The sequence below is a fragment of the Drosophila nasuta genome, chromosome 2R (genome assembly GCF_023558535.2).
Source record: "Drosophila nasuta strain 15112-1781.00 chromosome 2R, ASM2355853v1, whole genome shotgun sequence".
Lineage (NCBI taxonomy): Eukaryota > Metazoa > Arthropoda > Insecta > Diptera > Drosophilidae > Drosophila > Drosophila nasuta.
Window position 1 is genome coordinate 14,525,405 of NC_083456.1, and position 20,449 is coordinate 14,545,853.

The 20,449-nt window shown below is 39.6% G+C and overlaps 8 protein-coding genes across 10 annotated transcripts in view; 3 read left to right on the forward strand and 5 right to left on the reverse strand.

The window, feature by feature from the left end:
• Window positions 1-109: 109 nt before the first annotated feature.
• LOC132785759 (uncharacterized) lies at window positions 110-1,653 on the reverse strand. Of its 2 annotated transcripts, XM_060792029.1 has the most exons (3): window positions 1,227-1,653; window positions 325-1,143; window positions 110-271 (listed from the first exon to the last, which is right to left on the reverse strand). In XM_060792029.1, exons 1-3 carry the CDS (start codon window positions 1,548-1,550, stop codon window positions 134-136), a joined length of 1,281 nt encoding a protein of 426 aa, XP_060648012.1. In that variant the 5' UTR covers window positions 1,551-1,653; the 3' UTR covers window positions 110-133. The 2 variants fall into 2 exon arrangements, with proteins under 2 accessions (XP_060648012.1, XP_060648011.1); XM_060792028.1 differs by having other exon boundaries at window positions 110-1,143; window positions 1,227-1,649.
• Window positions 1,654-2,038: 385 nt separating this feature from the next.
• Window positions 2,039-6,460, reverse strand: LOC132785758 (uncharacterized). The gene is made up of 10 exons (XM_060792026.1): window positions 6,221-6,460; window positions 5,119-6,010; window positions 4,506-5,061; window positions 3,789-4,445; window positions 3,449-3,732; window positions 3,065-3,386; window positions 2,923-3,007; window positions 2,677-2,866; window positions 2,328-2,608; window positions 2,039-2,266 (listed from the first exon to the last, which is right to left on the reverse strand). Exons 1-10 carry the CDS (start codon window positions 6,306-6,308, stop codon window positions 2,157-2,159), a joined length of 3,465 nt encoding a protein of 1,154 aa, XP_060648009.1. The 5' UTR covers window positions 6,309-6,460; the 3' UTR covers window positions 2,039-2,156.
• A 379-nt stretch (window positions 6,461-6,839) lies between these two features.
• LOC132785508 (myosin regulatory light chain 2) lies at window positions 6,840-10,155 on the reverse strand. Its single transcript, XM_060791639.1, has 3 exons — window positions 10,048-10,155; window positions 9,121-9,360; window positions 6,840-8,914 (listed from the first exon to the last, which is right to left on the reverse strand). Exons 1-3 carry the CDS (start codon window positions 10,048-10,050, stop codon window positions 8,492-8,494), a joined length of 666 nt encoding a protein of 221 aa, XP_060647622.1. The 5' UTR covers window positions 10,051-10,155; the 3' UTR covers window positions 6,840-8,491.
• A 2,351-nt stretch (window positions 10,156-12,506) lies between these two features.
• Window positions 12,507-13,966, reverse strand: LOC132786122 (pyridoxal phosphate homeostasis protein). Of its 2 annotated transcripts, none has more exons than XM_060792546.1 (5): window positions 13,791-13,966; window positions 13,502-13,714; window positions 13,282-13,429; window positions 12,977-13,218; window positions 12,507-12,911 (listed from the first exon to the last, which is right to left on the reverse strand). In XM_060792546.1, exons 1-5 carry the CDS (start codon window positions 13,881-13,883, stop codon window positions 12,843-12,845), a joined length of 765 nt encoding a protein of 254 aa, XP_060648529.1. In that variant the 5' UTR covers window positions 13,884-13,966; the 3' UTR covers window positions 12,507-12,842. The 2 variants fall into 2 exon arrangements, with proteins under 2 accessions (XP_060648529.1, XP_060648530.1); XM_060792547.1 differs by having other exon boundaries at window positions 13,781-13,796.
• Window positions 13,967-14,080: 114 nt separating this feature from the next.
• On the forward strand, window positions 14,081-15,647 carry LOC132786121 (uncharacterized). The gene is made up of 3 exons (XM_060792545.1): window positions 14,081-14,394; window positions 14,452-14,719; window positions 14,804-15,647. The coding sequence occupies exons 1-3, from the start codon at window positions 14,176-14,178 to the stop codon at window positions 15,385-15,387; spliced, it is 1,071 nt and encodes a 356-aa protein (XP_060648528.1). The 5' UTR covers window positions 14,081-14,175; the 3' UTR covers window positions 15,388-15,647.
• Window positions 15,648-15,868: 221 nt separating this feature from the next.
• On the forward strand, window positions 15,869-17,484 carry LOC132786238 (uncharacterized). The gene is made up of 2 exons (XM_060792721.1): window positions 15,869-15,955; window positions 16,029-17,484. The coding sequence occupies exons 1-2, from the start codon at window positions 15,924-15,926 to the stop codon at window positions 17,137-17,139; spliced, it is 1,143 nt and encodes a 380-aa protein (XP_060648704.1). The 5' UTR covers window positions 15,869-15,923; the 3' UTR covers window positions 17,140-17,484.
• Window positions 17,435-18,874, reverse strand: LOC132786240 (uncharacterized). Its single transcript, XM_060792722.1, has 3 exons — window positions 18,783-18,874; window positions 17,889-18,050; window positions 17,435-17,618 (listed from the first exon to the last, which is right to left on the reverse strand). The coding sequence occupies exons 2-3, from the start codon at window positions 18,015-18,017 to the stop codon at window positions 17,535-17,537; spliced, it is 213 nt and encodes a 70-aa protein (XP_060648705.1). The 5' UTR covers window positions 18,018-18,050; window positions 18,783-18,874; the 3' UTR covers window positions 17,435-17,534.
• A 1,164-nt stretch (window positions 18,875-20,038) lies between these two features.
• Window positions 20,039-20,449, forward strand: part of LOC132787655 (acetylcholinesterase) — a 35,579-nt gene continuing 35,168 nt past the window's right edge. The window contains exon 1 of the mRNA XM_060794867.1: window positions 20,039-20,057. The gene's annotated coding sequence lies outside the window, so the exon portion shown is untranslated. The remainder of the gene's footprint in view (window positions 20,058-20,449) is intronic.

Here is a 20,449-nt window from a genome sequence, read left to right on the forward strand (position 1 = left end):
ACCATCGCGGGCAGTGTGACCAGTATAACAAAAAATGCCAGTAATCAGTAATAGTAACCACTATTTTTAAATTCAAATTACCGGTTGAGAAAACTCATATAAATTAGGTGTGAGTATATATTTATTTGGAGCATCAGTAATACCATAGTACATAAACATATAGCACAATTAGCACGAAGAGTAAATGTATGAGAAACAACTCGATGGCCAGTGTCAGCAGTGCTAAAGGATTAACAGGCGAGTAAGTAATTAACGAGAACATTTTGCAGCACTGGCACGTAAAACTACCCCCGCCGTTGAGGAATTAACGCTCTACTCCTGCACAGTAAAAGTCAGCTGCTTGTTGCGGTTGCTCTCGAAACGATTCGGTGTGTGCATGCTTAGCATGGCAGTGATGCCCAGACTGAGGATGCCTAGGAGGAAGAATGTGACCAGCAATCCGGCCAAAATGGGAGCCGTAATGAAGCCAACACAATCGTAGACATCACCGAACTTTTTAGCACCATTTAGCCAAGGCTGCACTTGATAGTTCTTGAGGATGAGTTGGATCTGAGTATCATTCGTGTTGGGATTGGTGAACACCAAATGCTCCGAAGAGCAACGGAACGAGAATCCTATTGGCGCGGAGGGCAGTGTGTAATCATTGCCTCTAGCTGGGAGCACACCCTTGGCATCACGGCTATCCACCTCCACGTTGCGCAGATGCCACGTGCCACGCAGCAGCGAAAACTTGAAGCGCAACGTATACTTCTCGCTGTTGTACATGAAGGTAATGCTTAGACGACCAAATCCTTTCGTACGCTGATCATCGAAAGTAATCAGTTTGTTGTGCTCCGCCAGCAGTAGTGTTTCGTTGCCCAAATGCAACTCCGGGGGTCCACTCAAGCTAAGTGCCGCGTTGCCTTCGGCTACGTAAATATAGGTGGTTACCGTCTCTGCGGGAGTTGAGGGTGTTGTATTTGCATTTGACTCCTCCTCTTTGGCGTCTTCTTTGGCCTCACGCTTGGCCAGGAAGTGTGCCTCCTCCTCGCGATTGGCTAGAATGCCCAATACTTCGCCATGTCCATAAATGGACAGAGCATCATTGAAACCCGTTATTAATTCACCATCATCCTCCTCGTGGTTGCCCGTTAGGTTTATGACCTGCGATGAGTGTTGAATGCGAGAGAGAGAGAGAGTTTCATTCATTCAGTTTTATTCATTTTTTCGAATATGGTTATACACACCTCGATGTTGGCATTCAAGCTGTAGGGCTCTGCGGCCAGATTGCGTTGCGGCAAATATGTCCAGGCGTTGTTCTTCACCAAATTCTGGAACTTGGGATATTTGGTGCCTTCCAGACGACTCGTAGTGTTGCGCACAAAAATTATAATGGCCTTGGCATCTTTGAATAATTGCGTCAGCGGCTGCTCCTTGGTTGTGGCATCGACTAATGCTTGGGGTTGCAAGTCGAACAATTTTTCATGACCCCAAAAGAGATACGGTCCGCTTATGGATGCGCTGCAGCTGATTACCAGACTCACAAAAACCCCTACTGCAATTAAGTGCATTATTTATGCGCTATACTTTTGAGTTCTTTAATTTGTAATTGTTAAGGAAGTGCCAAAGTTTGCGCCGCACTCGAAACTATTTGACAAAATGATCCAAGAGAAAAATCAATGGCCTAGGGGCGAGTAATGCGCATGCTCACTCTGAAATTTTAATACCAATTTTGAGGTGTTGGTGGTGGGCTCTTATGCTGAGGTGAATTGGCGCAAGTTCAATGTGCGTGGTGAATTGGGGTATTAAAAATACACTTATTAATATAGTCGCACTGAACTGGACAGATTTATTTATGCCACTATATAGAAACGTATCAAAACAATCTGCACTGATCTTGCTTGTCACATCGTTAAACGACTTCAGCACTTGCAGAACTAAAAATCTTTTATTTCAATTATCAACACGATTATGAGAAACGTTTTCTATTAATAGAAGCGCTATCTCTCTGGAATTTTTGATTTGAATTGTGTTATATGTACATTTCGTGTGTTATAATAACATAAGCCAAATATTTATTCAGTGTTTTTAGTTATATTAAGTAATTTACATACATATATAGTTTTATATACAAGTACAAGAGTATTTATGGAATAAGATCATTTGATTATGATGTATTACAGGAAAATGCTAAAAAATAAACCAATGACTGTCATAGTTAATACATAAGACTTTGGCTGGTTTGGGGCTAGACTGCTTGAAAAACTACCCTTGAAAATCTTGGTACCTGAGAATGTAATGATCTATAGTAATATATCAGAAGTTATAAGTTTAATCACTTTACTTACGCTTTTCATTGGTATCTCTCACACCGCAAGTGCGATATGATATGGTTGCCTTGCGTTTAGTGTTGACATAGCCGGGTATGTAAAGACTTGGCGCATCGAGGCGACCAGCTGCTATCAGGCGTGACATGTCCAATTCCAGACGATGGGCAATGGGTCCCTTGAAGTGAACAATCATCTGAATGCAGGCTCCGCCATGCAACTCTTTGGTCTTACGCGCATCCACGTCCAACATCCATTCCGGAATACCCATCACAGAACGCAGCTCCTCCAGAAATTGTGCACTGCAATGCAAAACAGAAACAAAATCTATTCAAGTATGGCCATTAAGAATGCAAACTGGAAGACCTACACAACAAAACGTGGCGGCTTTTGCAAATTGATGTACTTGATCACATTGTGATCGGGTTCAATATTGGCGCAAGCGAAGCGTTCATGCGAATGCTCGGGTCCAAAGATAACGATGGACCGACCAATAGCACCAACGGGTGCCTCCAGTGGAAAGTTGGAATCTGTCAGCACAATTCGTTCGCCACCCAGATCTGTAAGCATTTTAATATTAATTTCAGGATGAAAATAAAGAATTTAATCAGCTTACTTATTGTGCCCAAACGTGCTCCCACATCGCCAACATAGCATCGCAATGGATTATCCGGTCCGCATTCCTGTTCATACAAGTCCAACTAAAAGCAGATGAAATGATTAGTTGATTTTTTAGCTAAAAACTATTTGCAAGTTACATTCAAGGGATCTGCGAGTTGAGTGTAATATGGATTCCAGACATAGCCTCCAGCTACGCAGCGGGTAACTGTTGGCTTGACAGCGGCATCCACTCCAACGGGATTCACGAAGATTTGCCAGTTGTGGTTGCGCGTTGAGTTGCGATCATTCTTGCCTGGATGACGAAGCTTCACCTCAATGACTGTTTCGGACTGGCTGCCATCGTTGTGGATCAGCTGCGTCATCTTGATGTAGCCATATGCATAACCAGTCGGATGATGAAACGAAGCAATGCCACGCAATTCCCGCGCTTCACTTGGACTATAACCTCGCTCCAAAGTGCTGCAATTAGATAAGATATAATAATCAGCTTGTCCCGAAAGATGTTTTTACCGGTTTATTACCTGCAAGCCCAGCGCGCATTTTTTTGCTGCTTCTTGATAATGACCGAGCGTCCAATGATGCTGCTGTAGCCAAATAGTGGCAGGTTCGTGTCATTGTAGGCATCCTCATACTGAGTCAATCCATTAAGACGTCCAAATTTGCCGCTCAGATCCCCCATTTCATACTGATCGCTGGTGCCTTGCTTTGGCGGTGGAGCAGACTTGGGATTGACGTCAAAGGGATTCCACGTGCCGTACAAAGTGGACGCCTCGCACGGAAATGCTAAATTCGCCTCCACTGGTGTCTAAATTAATATCACATAAGTATTTTAATGCAATTTCTACGCAATCGTTGCCTTACCATATGTATCTGATACGCGCCATTGTCTTGTAGTCCTTTTAACTGCACTTCAATGTTGCTGATGTCGTACTCTGATTGTTGGGTAATCTCCATCTTGCCACCGACTGTCAACTCATCGCCATTGGCATACCAATCCTTGGCAACCACCTTGCGACGATAATGACCAATTAAACTGGAACATGCCAAACGTTCGCCCCTCGCCTTGGGACCATTGTCATCGTAGATGACCAAGGACTTGCCCAGTATGCTATGGGCACCGGACAAGGGCAGATTGCCATCGCTAAACATGCGACGACTCAGCTGTCTGGCCTGTCGAATGCCACCAGCTATAGTCAGCTTGCCCAGACGTGTATCGAGGGCACCCAGGCGACACATAGCCGGCAATTGTGGCTGACAAAAGTCATCGGCGCTGCGATTGCCCCAGTCTACCTTGTACGGATTGAAAACGTTTCCAGCCGATATGCAACGCTGTTGCCAGTCGTAGAAATCCTTGCCTGGTGGATTGCTGTGAATAGCCCAGCGATGATCAAAGGTGCTATTCTGAGTGGAGCCATCAGCTTGGATTAGATACTCAAAGAGCACAGTGGTGTCCTGCCAGGGTTGCTCTGCGGCCTGTCGAAAGATGACACGACCCACAACTGGATAGCGGAAGAGCACCTGCAAGGCATGACACAATAATTGGGGATGCATTTCTTTTTTTTTGCAACTATTTTGTACCTGTGCTGTGAACATGGGCTGTTGAGATACGCCATTGCGTTGGTATTGATTCAATGTGGAGCAGCCCCAAATGTTCATCGTTATATTTTGCGGTTCAGTGCGATTGTAGGTGTAGATGACTAAACTGCGATGGGCGATGCTGTGACGACCACGCAGCGGTAGATAAAGGTCCCAGTAGAGACCACTCAGCTCTGAGCTGGTGCCAGGCAGCACATACTGATGAAAGTACTGTTTGTTGCGACCCTGCAGCTTGCCACTGAGGTCACCCAATGCGTATTGTTCCTGGGTGCCATAGCCAGGCGGTGGCACATGTTGCTGCTCCATCTCTCGAGGATTGTACAGTTCCCCTGATGTCTGGCAGTAATCCGATTCTCCAATGCGTTGTGGCGTTGGCGGCAGACTGTGAATGCGAAAAGCGGCCACATCCTCGGCAAACTTGCGACTCACTTGGTGGGCAGCAGGTGTGGAAAGGGTGAAGTTGAGGAAAGTGGGATCAAACTTGGAGCGTTGTGTGAAGGTAACCTCGCCTTTAACGCCACCCGAATTAATAAATGATCTGCAAGCAAAAATTATTAAAGAATCTGTTTTAACTTGACATGAAACTGTAACTCACTTGTAGCTCAATGCTTGGACATGTCTTATCTGTGTGCAGGCCAAGTAATTATCAGGATGTTGGTTATCATATAGCACCAAGTAGAGCGTACGATGTGGAATGGTGAGATCTGAGGGCAACAGCGCCAGCTTTGTGTCCCGGAAAACACTTCTTTGCGGCTTGCGCAGCGCATTCTTGGCCACACCAATGCGACCCAGTCGCGTATCCAAGTCACCGATGCCTTGACCGGGTCCACCGCCCTGCGGATCGAAGACCAGCTGCAGGAAGTTGCAGTTATCTTCGCTACGATGATGATCATGCTTGAAAATGTCAGTTACAAATATTTTCCAATGGTGCTGTGTAAACTGCTGACTATCTACGGGTTGCTCCTGAATGTGAAATAGATCGGAGTAAATCAACGTATCTCCAGCGGCGCCATCCATGGGTGCTAGCCAACGGAAGTGCACAGAGCCAGCAATTGGAGTATTGAAACGTGCCTCTGCCATGTGCTCCATGGAGTTTTGTACTGTGGTTATTGTAGCACAAATGCGAGCATTTGAATTCATCTCGGTGAGCACCAACGACTTTCCCCAGATGCCACGATCACCAATTAGTTGCATGCGATGTTGCCACGTCGACGTCTCATTGCCTGGCAACACCAAATATTCAAGCTCCTCGTCAAAGCTGAGCACTTGACTGCCCAGTCTATCCAGCTCACAGCGCTCATCGGGATCGGTGTTTGTGTAGTCTACTGGAAAACGACGTACTACCCAGCTCCACACTTGATCCGGATACTGCAACGTGGCCTCCAAATTCGATTGGATCTCCACCAGATTTGGCTCGCTCTGTCTGAAGGTGATCTCGCCATGCAGACCGTGTTGCGAGATATACGCGATCAGATGTTGAGCATCAGCTGTTTACGAAAGAGAGAAATAAAGCAATAGAGCCACGAAGCTTTGATGACTCAAAGAGTGTGGTGAATATCGAGATGGTAGATTCACTTTCGCCTTCGCTTACGTGCAGCATAATGAAAGTAAATTTGAATTTACATACAATATCATTTCATGTTAGCAGTGGGAACTTCAAGGTAATTGTACCATACTCTTCCGCATCCAATACTTACTGCTGCCACTTTGTGTTGCAATTCCACAGGCCAAAAAGACGCACAAAAGCGTTTGATGGCCAAACAATTGTTGACTGCCATGACTCATGCTCCAAGACTGTTTGGTTTCTTCCGTTCCCGTTTCCCAAAAGTTCTTTTGTTCCCAGTCGATTACAAAATAGTAGTTACAGCTACGTGATGTAGTTTCATATTCCGCTGCGCATGCGTGCACTCGACGAGAAATTCAACAGAAAACTGGTTGAACGAAGGTCCAACAAGACAGAAACAACTTAAACCATTCCGCGAACTGAGGTGAATTTGATTGTTGTGGCTCAGCTGAGGTTTTGTTTTGATTCGCTCAACCGCCAACCGGCTCTACTCTCCAACAGTGGAAATTGGATACAATGATCACATTAATATTTCATTCAAGTGGACGTTGTTTTACGAATTGATATTCTTATAAAGTCGAAATCGTTTTAAAATTAGGAAACCGGGTTATTATTTGTAGTTGTCAGTATCTGTTGACGATGATCAATAGGCAATGTTGTTCTTCCCAAACCCAAATAATAACATACATATATATTCATTCAAATTAACGTTAAAAACACGTTGCCCGACCCAATCAAACAATCATTCATTCTTTTTTCTAGACGACTTATGCTTTATTCCATCAAAGTCATCAACATCATCATCATCATTGTTATATAAAAACAGTTCTTCATTTCGTATCTTATTTTTTTTGTGTTATAATATTTCTGACCGGGTTAAAAAAAAAGATTTTTTTTTATACTGAAGTAAAGATTTCGCATTTAACAACTTGTTGCATATTGAATTTGGTGTTTAGTAATTGTTCTTTTCTTTCATTTGTTGTTGTTGTTGTTGTTGATGTTATTAGTACATAAGTAAAGTGTAAAGTGATGGTACTGCCTTTTAAGAAATAAGGGCAAGTACTTTTATTTGTGTATTGTATCAAAACTACTAGATATGCTTCTCTCTTCTCAATATTCCCTTTCCTTTCCTTTTGTTTTATTTTCTCTGGTACTGATGCACCCACAATGATTCTGCCCTCGCGGGGGAGATTGTTCGCTCTTGAAACTCAGGATCATATAACTATAGTCGCTATATGCATTGTACAATGGTATTGTAACGAATTAGGTGTCAAGTCCGCCCGTTAACTTGACCCTTATATCATAATCATAGCGATTTGGATCGTTTCGATTTGGCGAAAGGCCGCCTCCTTAGTTAGGAAATCATAAACGTGAACTTTTCAAAAAAATAAAATCAACTTTACTATAACTTTTCGATACTTTTGAACGCATAAACTAGAAACAATTTTTTGTTAAAACGCTGATAGTTCATAAGCAGAAAAATTGATGATTGGTTAAAAATTATGTAAATTCGCATAAAACAATTTTAGTGAATGAACTTTATGTTTATATGGTTGTCATTTAGGCTAACTCTCAATAACTTTGTATTTTGATATATGTATTTATATATTGAAATTGTTTAACGAACGATAGAGATAGATAAATAGTCATAAATAATATAATATATTAGTTTTGTAGATATTCTCTGTATTTAGATAGATATTTTTATTTGTATATATTTAGCTCTCAGATGAAATTACTCTAACGAAATTGTATGTCTCTCTCTCCTTAACCTCTGAAAAAAAAAGTAACTAACAAATGTGGGCCAAGGCCTAGTCTATGTATCTATTTATGTAGCTACCCACTGGGCGTGGCTGTGGTGTGATTACCACACCGCCTTTGATCTGCTCATCTTTCTCTGTGATTCTTCAACGAACAGCAATTAAAATAAACATATTAAATTTTCTTTTTGTTTTTTTTTTTAGTTTTTTTGTTGATTTTTCTTTCATAAGTGTTTTTAAATAAAATAGATTTCAATTATTTATAAATTTTATGTGTAAAATTTAATAATAAATCAACTAGAAAACTAGCTGTCAAGATGGCGCTTTGACATTTGGATTTAAAGTATCCCTAAAATGATACGTGGAACTTGGTACATGGTGTGTTGTTGTTGTTTGCTACCAAATTATCGTTGTTCTTGTTGAAGAAGTTAAGAGTATTTTCTTTGGTAATTTGTAGTGGTGGTGGTGTTGTGTTATGTTTTTTGGTTAACAAAAAGAGATTATATAAATATTTAAAATTTACATATGTAAAACGAGCATTTCTTTTAATTACGTTTATTATTTTTTTTTTGACGATTTTAAAAGTTTTTGGTTGTAATATGGATGCTGAGTTAGAGATAGGATGTGTACGGGGCTGCAGCTGCTTAGGCGGCTTCCTCTTCCTCCTCATCACCCTTGCCAGTGAGCATTTCAATCAGGGAGGCGGTATCGATTTGGTTCTTGTCATCAATGACCATCTGATCGAAGGCATCATCGACCTCCTTCATGGTGAATTTGTCACCGAAGCCCATGAGCATTTCGCGGAATTTATCACCATCGATGAGACCATCGTTATCGAATGTTTTGAAGGCAGCAATAACAACTTCGTCTTCATCGTTGGCACCAGAGGTGGCCATACGGTTGGCGAACAAGGTCAGCAATTGGGTGAAGTTAATTGGACCAGAGGCCTCGCCCAGCATGGAGTCCAACTCCTTGTCGTTGGCGATCTTGCCGACGGAATCGAAGGCAGCGCGCAAATCGTTCTTGCCAATAATACCGTCCTTGTCGGCATCCATAAGTTGGAAGGCCTGATTCACGCAGATTCACGCAGATTTAGAAAGAGAGAGAGAGAAAGAGACAGAGAGGTGGTTGGTGATTTGGTCGTTGACTTGTGCGAGAGATGAATTTTTGTCTTGGTCATATCATGGCAAAGGCAATTGGCATAGGCATGGACACAGGACAGGGAAGATGGTTGAGGTGGATTTTGTGCTGTTTCGTAGCATTTGTAACTTACTTCCTTGAATTCGGCAATCTGCTTCTGGGAGAAGACAGAGAACACCGAGGAGCCAGCACGCTTCGACTTCTTGGAGCCACGCGAGCCGCCCGACGCTCTCTTCGAACCAGTAGCAGAAGCTGGGGCAGGAGTGGCAGCTGGTGCGGGGGTTGCTGCCTCAGACACAGCCTCAGAAGCGGTTTCGGAAGTACCACCCTCTTCCTTGGTCTTCTTCTTCTTAACCTTCTTCTTCTCATCCGCCTACATGATCAAGGAGTAAAAGAAAATCAAAAAAAAAAATCGTTAATGAATTGTTATTTCAGGAGATCTACGCATTATCTCACAATACCATTGTGCAGTGAATTGACTTTCAAAATGATTTTAAAATTATTTTCAATGAAAATTATTCCAACTTATTACATGTCTAAAAATATTTTCAACGCGTATTACGTAAGCTTCTCTAGTCTCGTATATGCATCTCGCTCAAGCTATCAGGTTACGTTAGCCACGCGTAAAATTCCTGTGTTTCGACCGATCCATTTATAGAATTACACACATGTGTGGATCGTGAGCATTTCGGAATGAAAACATTTCACACAATTACTTGAGATTTAAAAATAGTCTCGCTTGAGATCAATTATTGAACTAGGTATATGTTAAGTATTTCGATATGCTCGTTATATGTCTATGTATATCCATATTCAACTGGCACAATAATCCACATACAGGTGAGCTAATTGAGATTAGCACACGGTAATATTAATGATTCACTTCATCTTGACTTTAATAATTGAATTGATTGATTGAGATGGCAAAAACTATATAATTCACTGCACAATTGAAACGCGAGTCCTTTTTTTGACGTAAGACGTAGCAAGTAGTATAATGCATAAGTCCATGCATAGTTATTGGTTATAATGCTGATCTGTATATCCCGAGTCTCCTTACCATGGTGCTGAACTTTGTTGTGTTGTCTAATCGAGTCGAGCGGTCAGAGCACACTGAATCAATGGCTGATTTTATCGTCAAGACAATGATGTTTTAAGATCTTTTTCGCCTTTTCTTCTTCATTCGCTTTTCACATTGGATCGCACGAAATTTGGCATTCGGCATGCTTCGGCTCGCCGCTCGTTCGGCGCTCGGCTCCCATTCGCTGTATCTGCTGTATCTGTATCTGCAATATTCGTGCTGCCTTTTTTTAGTATCTGCAAGGAGAGGTACGCCTAGGCGCCCGGTGGGGGTGCGGGTGGTGTGCTGTGCTGTGCTGGCCAGGCAGCCATAGCTCAGTTGGCTTAAATGTTTACTCATCGTGTGCCCCTCTAATCAAAATCTAAATTTAACGGCCACCCGAAAATGAGTGCTGTTGTTGTAGTTGTTAGGAAATGCGTATATGCATAAGTATGGTATATAAGTATGTATATATTTTGGTTTAGAAACTTATATATATGCACATCTCTGTGGTTAAATGTTGAAATTTATTTTGTGCTTTTCATGCGATATGAACCGAATTTTGTGCTTGTTCTATATACATTTTTTGAACTCATAGCAATAATACGAAAAACAAAAACATACGAATCTTTGCTTTTTTCTTGTTTTGTATTATTCATCTTTGCTCTTGAGGCGTCTTCAAAGGTGTCCTCTTGCTCTGAAATCACCTACATTTCCCTTGGTCACAAATACACATGAACAGACATATGTATGTGTATTTTCACAAATATCTATACCATATACTATAGACTTGGTCTGGTCGATTGCGTACGTATGTATAGCCCATAGGCTATACCATATAGTATACACGGCGAACATGTTCGTATTTTACCTTGCCTATTTTCAACGGCTGGCATTTTCTGTTTTAAAAATGTTTTGCATATTGTGCAATATAAAGAGAGCGAAGAATTCCAAAGCGGTATAGCGTATACAGATTTTGTGTCGCGTATATAACAACGATACCCGAGTTTTATGTTATTCACTAAAATACATTCATTCACTCACGTATGAGAATTTTCCATGTTCCATTGCATAACAATAAGAAATATGGATTATTTTACTTTTTAGAAAGTTAAATGAACTTTACGTATGTTTAGATACATGTTATGGCCTATATCTAGACTCATCAAATCAATTTCTTATGTTCCTACAAATTAAACACATAAATATTTCTGTTAAATAATATTAGACAATCAAATCACATTCTTATTTGTTAGAAATATGCAAAAATATTTTTTTATAATTGATATTGTAGTTTCGAGTTACAAACTAATGATTAATATGTCTCTAATCTTTATTTCTTAATAGTCTTCAAGTAAGAGATCTATTTTCTATATTATATTTTATATTCAATATTTGAGGAAATTCTAATTAATAATTATGATGTGTGAAAAATGAAAAAATTTAGGCTTTGTTCCATAAAATGTACTCTTATAAAAAAAAAGTAAGCTCTGAATATTTCAGTAAGTTTGATATTTTAGAATATACACTCGACTTTTCCAAACTTTCTTTGTTATACAGTTACTTCTAATATTAACCTATTATTTACAGCTCATTCTATTCGGAATATATTAATTTAATATATTAAGCGCATCTAAGAATACTAAGAATATAAATATGTAATTATTTGGAATTCGGAATAAAAAAAAATTTGTTAGTACTTTAAGAATTTTAAAAAAGTTTACCGGATATGCTTAATTTTGTAAAATTACCATTTGACAGACATAATAGAAAATATAGAACTAATTTGCCAATTACCTTAAATAATGAATTAATATCGTGTATTCGAATTTGTATTTAATCTGCGAATGCATTTCACACATTATTTACATATTTATCCATTTTTCTAAATGACATTCAAATGGTATCTGTCCCAAAATGATTTGTGAAATCATTGAGTAGACATAATTGAAATTGAACTTTCTGTGCCTGTTCATGCTATTCAAATATTGAAAGTGATTTTAATCGAATTTTCAAAGCGTTTTAAAATTTGGCATGTAACCAGGCGACATTTTGGCCGCAGGCCAATCTAAAAAAGCCCACAACTGCATGATAATTTTTTGTGTTGTATTGCAATTTAAAAATAATGCACTGTGCAACGGAAAACTTTTTGTCGATCAAGTACTCTCAAAGCCCTCCAAAAGTCATATCGACGGAAACCATTACGCAAATCTGACACTATTGTAACCCAACCAAGTATAATAAACAACCAATAAATAGGCCATACGCAATTGCAACAATTAGATAAATGCCTTCCTTTTACAAGTAGCATATACATTTATTTTTAATTTCAATAACAATATAAACAATATTACAGCTACATAATATGAACGAATGTGGTAAAAAAAAACACAGCCTACGCATAGTATTTGTTTATCTGTAGATAGTCTAAATATAAGAGCAAAATCATTTGCAATGCATACAACTCTACAAATATATATATTTGATATTATATAGATATATAAAACTGATCTTATATACAGCAAGTTATGGTACATAAACGTACATACATGGAAGAATTTCATTTGTTTTTTTTTTCTCTCTTTCAATAACATATTCTAGTCAGATAGATACGCTATGTTAGCTTATTAGTCGCCATAGACGTCATTGGGAAGCAACTGTATTAAGCATAGGCATTAAATGCTGTGCTAGAAATTTACATCTACATCTACAGAAACATCCCACGACGAGAGCGCTTTTAACACATTCCTCTTTAACAATTTACTCAGTTTAGCAGGCCTCCGATTGCCTTGGGCTTATGCCTTGGCGGCGCGATATCCAAAAATAGATGTGCCAACGCGCACTATAGTACTGCCCATTTCGATCTGTAAGCAGAATATCATGAATAATACTCAACTAAATGCTAGCTCTGCACAACGACCAGACGTACCGCTCTGTCATAGTCGTTGGACATTCCCATTGAGACTGCAACTTCTTCGCCAGACAGATTGTTGGCCTGACAAATGGTGCTGTGCACCTTCATCAGTGAGATAAAGTCTGGATTGGGTCCCTTACTATAATCAAAACCATAGGCTCCAATGGTCATTACGCCTACAGCCTGTAGATTCTTCAGATTTGTCCTGATGTATTGATATAGTGATGGGGCTGTTTCAGCATCAATTCCGCTCTTCACTGCAGAGATTAAAAACAAGTGGATAATGCATACTGTCGATAAGATACACGTAGAATGTTTACCATCCTCTTGACTGGTGTTGATCTGTATGAGAACACGCAATGGCTCCTTAGCCTCTGGCTGTAACTTGGACCAGGCGGTATCGAGACTATTAGCCAACTTCTCGCTGTCAACAGTTTGTATCATGTGAAGATTGGGCAGTTTAAGCACCTGTAACCAAACAAAGGTGTTGTCGTCGCATATAATCTAATCAAGTATCAGACTAGACATCTTATCACCTACCTTGTTGATTTTGTTACTCTGCAAGTGTCCAATCAAATGCCACTTGATTTCTGGGCATTGAGCTAAAATATCAGGATGCTGACTCTTCTCCACTAATTCCTGAACGTAATTCTCCCCAAAGTGACGTTGTCCCGCATTGTAGGCTTCGATAATGCATTCAGCCGGCTTTGTTTTGCTAACGGCTAGTAAAAGTGGCTTTGGTCCGTTGATTTCCTGATAAGAGATTAGAGATTTCGGCACGTGAAAGTGCAATTTACCCAGATGTGAGATAGTCCTCACTTCGTCTTACTTTTGGGCGTTTCTGTAGCGCCAACTCCATTTGATTCAGCACATGTTGAAGTCCGGCTTTTATATCGAATTCGGCCATTGTGCGACGCAGCATTAAATTTATATTATTTTCAATTTATGTATGTTTATTGCAATACTCAATCTTGCAATTACAACTTTCTGTACAATCGATAAGCTATCGTTAAGGGTGTACAAATTTACCAACACTGTGACTCTTAGTAATAATCTAGTATTTTTTTCCTATTTAAAAAAAAATACTATGTGCTGTTCAATGCCCGCATCGTTTGAATATTTAAAATTTGTCAGAATTGAAGAAAAATGTTTTCGTCGCAGCAACACATGGCTGTAAAACATAAATCAGTTTCCTCAATCGAGTCTCACAGACAATGGCTGATGTTTTAAAGTGCAGCGGCGACGCAGTTAAGGCTGCAGTCGAGTACTTACAAGCCATCAAAATTGTTGAAATTCGACAGACCCTCGAGTTATTGGGAGTACAACATATTGAGGTCATAGCTGCACTGTTACTTTTTGTAATGCTGCAGTTTACAAAATTCACCGCTGTCCTTTTGCTAGCTTGTTCGATAGCTTACGGTATATTCTATATGGTAAGTTCGATATTGCTATAATAATTGGTATCTTTTTTAATTGGCGCCTTTCCTTAGTGGGATACTTGGTTTCCGGAAATTAAGGAAAATTCTTCGGCAACTACACAAAATGCTGACTATGGCTATTTATATGGCGCTCCTTTTTGGGGTAGTTATGGTCCTAGCTATGGCCCTGGCAATCTCAGTCGAAATAGTATTAGCAGTGGCATTAACTCCAATTATGACAATACCTACGTTGCCGCGCTTGCCGCCTCCAATCGAGATGCCCGGACATCCGCATTATTCCCACCGTTCTCAAACAGCGAGATCGCAGAAACGCTGCCAGGTTCGTTAATGCGTTTTATACAAATTGAGATCTTTGGGGAACGAATACACTAATCTGTGTTGCATTTAATTTTTGTTATTTTAGGAGATCACATGTACGATACGGAAGAGAAGCGTATCAACCTAACTCCTTATTTCGTGCCGCGGCCAGATCCATTTAACCAAAAGAAACAAAACCCTTCAGGTACCAACACTCCAGTTGGACAACGGCATTCGACTAGTGAACCTCGACCACAGCGTAGACTTCCTGCTCAAACATCTGAAGAAAACCGTCATAATCGACGTGATCCTTTGGCTTTTCGCAGACTGATCGCCAATGACTATAGAATGTATAGGCCATCAACGTCTGCGGATGCCCAACAGTATTACAGTTATTCAATTCCTGTTCCGGAGGAGAGAGCAAGACGGTTGCCAGGCTTTTTTGACGATTACAAAATGAAGTATCGCCGCAGTAATGATAAGAGATCTTCAACTCAACGAAATGCTAGCCATGCAAATGAACAACCTTGGAACCGGCAAAATGGGAGAAGTGTGTCCCGAGATAATTTACTGCATAGATCACGGAATATTCAAGAAGGTTTTCCAAATCAATATGGTTCTCCTCAAGGCCGGTCGAATGCTGGAAATCACTATAATCCGGATAGCTCAAGGAAGAAAGTGCGAAAGTAAATCCAAATATCATATTGGCAAGCTTATATACTACAGATTTCTTTTGATAAGCAATTGAAATTAATCATATATTTAAGCCAGTGTCATTGTGAATGTGGAACTCTAATAACATAATATCGGGGCTGGAAATTATAATTAGAATTAACTTAAAAAGAAAACCTTTACAATTTACGGACGCCAAACAAAATGTAAAATATAAATTCAAAGTTAATAAAAGTGTATGTATTGAGGAGACAAATTTAAAATTTCTAAAAAGTATTTGCGGATTCATTAAAAATTGGAAAATGCATTTGTAAAATTATAATTTTAATATTTATTTATTTAGTTTAGGAAATTAAAATCAGAGTCAGATTATCTGACCCCTTCGACTGCAGCAATATTAAAGTTTTCAGTTTGTAAAAGAACTAAGGTATATTTTAACAAAGATACAATTTGCATGGAATGAAAATACTATATTTAACTTTGGTATATTTGTGTTTAGCTACTCTGGTCACACTGCACACAATTTGTTTATATTTGTTGTAAGTAAGTAATAAATGTCAAATTTACAGCTGACCCAAGAAAAACTGTAAGTACTTCAACCAAAGTAGATAATGCACTCACACGAAGATCATAATATATCTCATATGCGTCTTCCACAGCGATGCATTGCGCTCTGAGTACAGACCACGTAGGCCGTGTGCGCTTCTCAAATATCCCAGACCGAAGACAAAGCCCGAGTATCAGAGTCTATATCCCTGGATAATACTCGATGAAACGGATCCACACTTTGTGTTCTGCGCTGTCTGCGAATGTCGACTGAGTGCCAAACGATCCGATCTTGGGAAGCACGAGGGCAGCATCAAGCATTCGGAGAATGCACAGCGCAAATCACTATCTTTGAGCAATGAGGTAAAGGCTGAAGGGGCAAATGGAGTGAAGTGGGAGTTTAACGATGATGAAGATGGTATTGTGCCATCGTTGGGCTTTGGCGCCGATGTTGCTGATATGTGCAAGACTGAAGAAGACGAAGTGGAGGCTGAAGCAGATGCTGAAGAAGATGAAGCTGACGCCGATGCTGAAGTAGATGATGATGATGACGGCGAAGTCGATGGTGATGCTGACCTTAATTCAGAATATGAACCACAGACTAAACGACGTGTCTCCGAAACAGACTCGCAGAATTCCGGAATGTTGGAGTATTTGCCACTGCAGGTGACAATCAATGAACTACCTCACGTCCAGCTAACGCCAGCAGCTCAGCTCTCCGCACATTGTCAACAGCAACCGGTGACCTCAACGCCACAACCTTGTCGCATTACTATTAAAAAGGTAACGGCACCGACATTGTCCAGTACGACAACGAACAGCTGCCAAACGCAGCAGCAGGAAATCACCTCTAAGGCAACCATAACACCCATTTCCAGTGGCTGTTACACGCCCACAGTTCGTCAGCCGCAGCTGCAATCCTATGCTAGCCGACAACTGCAGTCATATCAATTACAGCACATCGCTGCACGCGACTCCCTTGATCTCTTCTTCGACAGCATTTGCGCCACGGTGAAGACACTGCCGCCAAAGCTGGCAACCGAAGGTAAAATCCGTGTAATGCAGCTGATCGGTGAGCTGGAACTGCGCGCCATCAATGAGCGCGAAGCGGTGCCAACAGTGAATCCGATCGGCACGCCACCAGATGCTTCAGCCTCCACGGGAACTGCAGATGCGCCAGGAAGCAGTCAGCAGAATGCAACGGTGGCATCGACAACCAAATGATCGGTGTGAATGCTTAGTCCCTGGAACCAGTTCAAACCATACTCTTATCATTAGCGAAAAAGATTCGTGTGCACTGCATACTGTTATATGATTGTTAATAGCATACTTCTATACATATATATATATCGTATATCTAGTATACACATATAGTATTAGGCTTCATTCACAACCGTCAGCAGCACAGTTGTAATTTTGACCACGCGGGTGCGAAGGTAAATACTGTTATCACCCTTTGCTGCAGCAGCTGTTATCGGTCAAAGATTGATTAAGTAAAACAGAAAAAAATACCATTCAATTATTAATTAATTAAAATTTATCATTAAAAAAGTCTGACAAAATCAACAATTACATATTTACTATTGTACTTAAGATTAGGCAATGTTTAATTTAAGCCTTTAGAATAGGGGCTTGCAGTCCATCATGGCCTTGGCGCAATAATGCGGGAATTGTAAGCCCTGCAGAAGAATTTCGGCTACGTTCTGTGCGGGTGAACATAAAAAAAAATCGTGATTAGGTTCGTTGTGTATTATGGTATGCGTACATATACATAAGTATATTGTATGAAGGATGTTTTTTTTGTTGGTTTTTTATCATAAGACTAGTTGGCTTAGTTGGCGGGTCAATGATGTGCAAATACGTTATGAGTAATGGTTGAAAAATCTAGGCATAATGATAAGCGTTCGCACTCAGCAACTACTATAAAAATATGATGTCATCGGGCGATTTTATTTCACGCCACCCACACTTACCGCCAGTCCGGGAACGCAGACAACAATTGCATAGATGACGATGTAGAAGAAAGCGCAGAAGAATGCAACCGCAAAGGAAACAATCCAGAAGACCAGCAGCCAGAAGATGAACCACAGTGGATTACCCATGTTAATCAGCAAAAGCGCTTATTTTTATTACAACTGAAAGATAAGAAATTAAACTTTAAAGAATGTTGCAAATCGTTTTTTTATGTGGGCTTTCCATTCGGAATGTTTTGACTGCATATAAAATAGTGAAGCACAGACGAAATTCATTTGAAATAAATTTCACTTTTGGCTTTGAAAATGTATGACAAATAATGTAACGACCTATTTGGAGTTGTTTTTGTCGACTGTGACCATAAGTATGTGTTGATATGGCGATCTACACGAATGTATGTCATTCGAGGTAAAGTTGTATTTAAGCTATTTTTCATGTTAACGGATGATATACTCTATTTAATCTTTGTCTAATTTGCCTATAATTCTGTTGTGATGAAATTTATGGAATACACATTTAATTAACTTTCGTATGTTACAGATACTTTAACCTTTTTGATAATGTTTTTTATGTTATGAGCTCACAATGTTATGCAAATTAAAATTTTTTAAATGTAATTGGGCGTGCCTGCATTTCAAGTTTGTGTCATCGTAAACAAATTGTGTGAGTATTTATGTAAACAAAACATTTGGAATTTTGGATTTAATGCATGCTTGATATGCTGGTGTATGCTAGTGATTGCATCAATAACTTTAACAAATTCGATGCGTCGGTATGCATGCAACTTATAAATAAATACATTTTAACGAGCGCCTACGCCAAGTAATTTGGCCAAACAAGAACAGCACACAGCCAGAATAACAACGCACAAGTAGTAAAAACAGAAGACCCACCTTAAAGTGCAGGTAGATCGGCGCAACGACGTTCGAGTGGGACGAGCAGTAAGCAGCAACTAAACAAAACTGGCGCAACAAGTTATATGAGAGTTCACACAAGGTTGCCGGCCGTCACATTGAGCAGCTTTCGCCAGCCGAAAAGTATGCTACACAATTCGCAGATTTTGATCTGCTGAAAGTTTTTTTTATCTGATGGATGAATAGGCCAAAATGCATACGAAGTGGTGTACGTATGTTTGTTGTCATGCCCACAAAGCTATTTCAGATAAGAATAATTTGATTAAAACATAATTAATTGAATTGAATAAATGAATGAAACATGATTATTGTGAATTTATGGAATTTTTGTTTTATATAAAAGCGATATGAAGACCCTAGTCATACCCTGTGTGCTGCTTATCCTGATACTTTTAATATCACTTGATATTGTAATTTGATTTTTGAATAGTCCGTTACGTCATTGTCTTGGCAATTTTAACGCTATTGTTCGAAAGATAAAAATTGCTAGCCGTTATACTAAGAATGTTGCCTTGGAATAGTTTCGAAACTAATTACAGCTTTTTATCAGATAAAAGCTGCCGATTGTTAAAAGCTGCATAAGCAATGCACTACAGTGTTGTCAACCTGTTCTTTTTGCGGATAGAAATATTTTTTGTATTAAAAGACAACTTTAAAAAAAAAAACTTAAAAAAATAGTTCAAATTGAGTTTATGGAACAGTTCAAATAAGTTATCTCTAGACTTATAAATATTGATTGTTGATAATCACAATTACAATATTTTTTAATTGTGTTCTTTAATTTATGCCAGTATTTAATTAATGGAATAACGAGCTTGATACTACAAAATTAATTTGTTGTTGTGTACCAAACAGTTATAAATTGCTAAAATTTGTAAATTTGAAATGTGAGAAACAATATGAAACCTGTTCTTTTCGCATTTTTAATGCTCATCTCTCCTCTATAAGTGTAGAGACGTTAACAACACTGATGCATCCAACACGCGCATTTAAAGATTGTATATATCGAAAGTTATACACAGCAATCCCGTAAGCTTTTACACACAGCTGAAGGCAAAAGCTCTGCGTGGCAGCCGAATGTTTTTATACGGGTTGCTTGGACAACATTTAACATTTTTCGTTGTATGACACGGACAGCGACGACGCTCCTCGTCACTGCTGCAGCTGTTGTTTTGGACCATTTCGTCATTCTGTCGTGAGTCGTCGTCCTCGTCTTTTGTTGTGTGCGGCATTTTTGAGAGGACTTTGCTAGCGGTTTGTTGATTCGATACTAGATAGATTTTTTGCTATAAAATCCTCCTATCCGTGTATAATGCTTAAGAGTTCCAGTTACTATCTGCAGTAAATATGCATTATTGGCGTGTTAATAAGTGCTATTAAACACAGCAACAGCTGATAATCATATCACAAAATTGTGTTGCCTAAATCAGCGGCATAAAAACAGCTGCCAGCTAAGGTGTTTGTTTGTGTTGGAAAACGCTTTGTGTGATTGTGTGTGTATATGTGTGTTACATATGTTTGTGCATATGCGTGTGTTTGTAATAAAACCGGACAACGTGCGATCGATTTTTAGGGGCCTTACAGTGGTACCAAATTTTTAGTCTTGGAATTACTTATGTACTCGAAAATACTAGATTTCGGTTTCT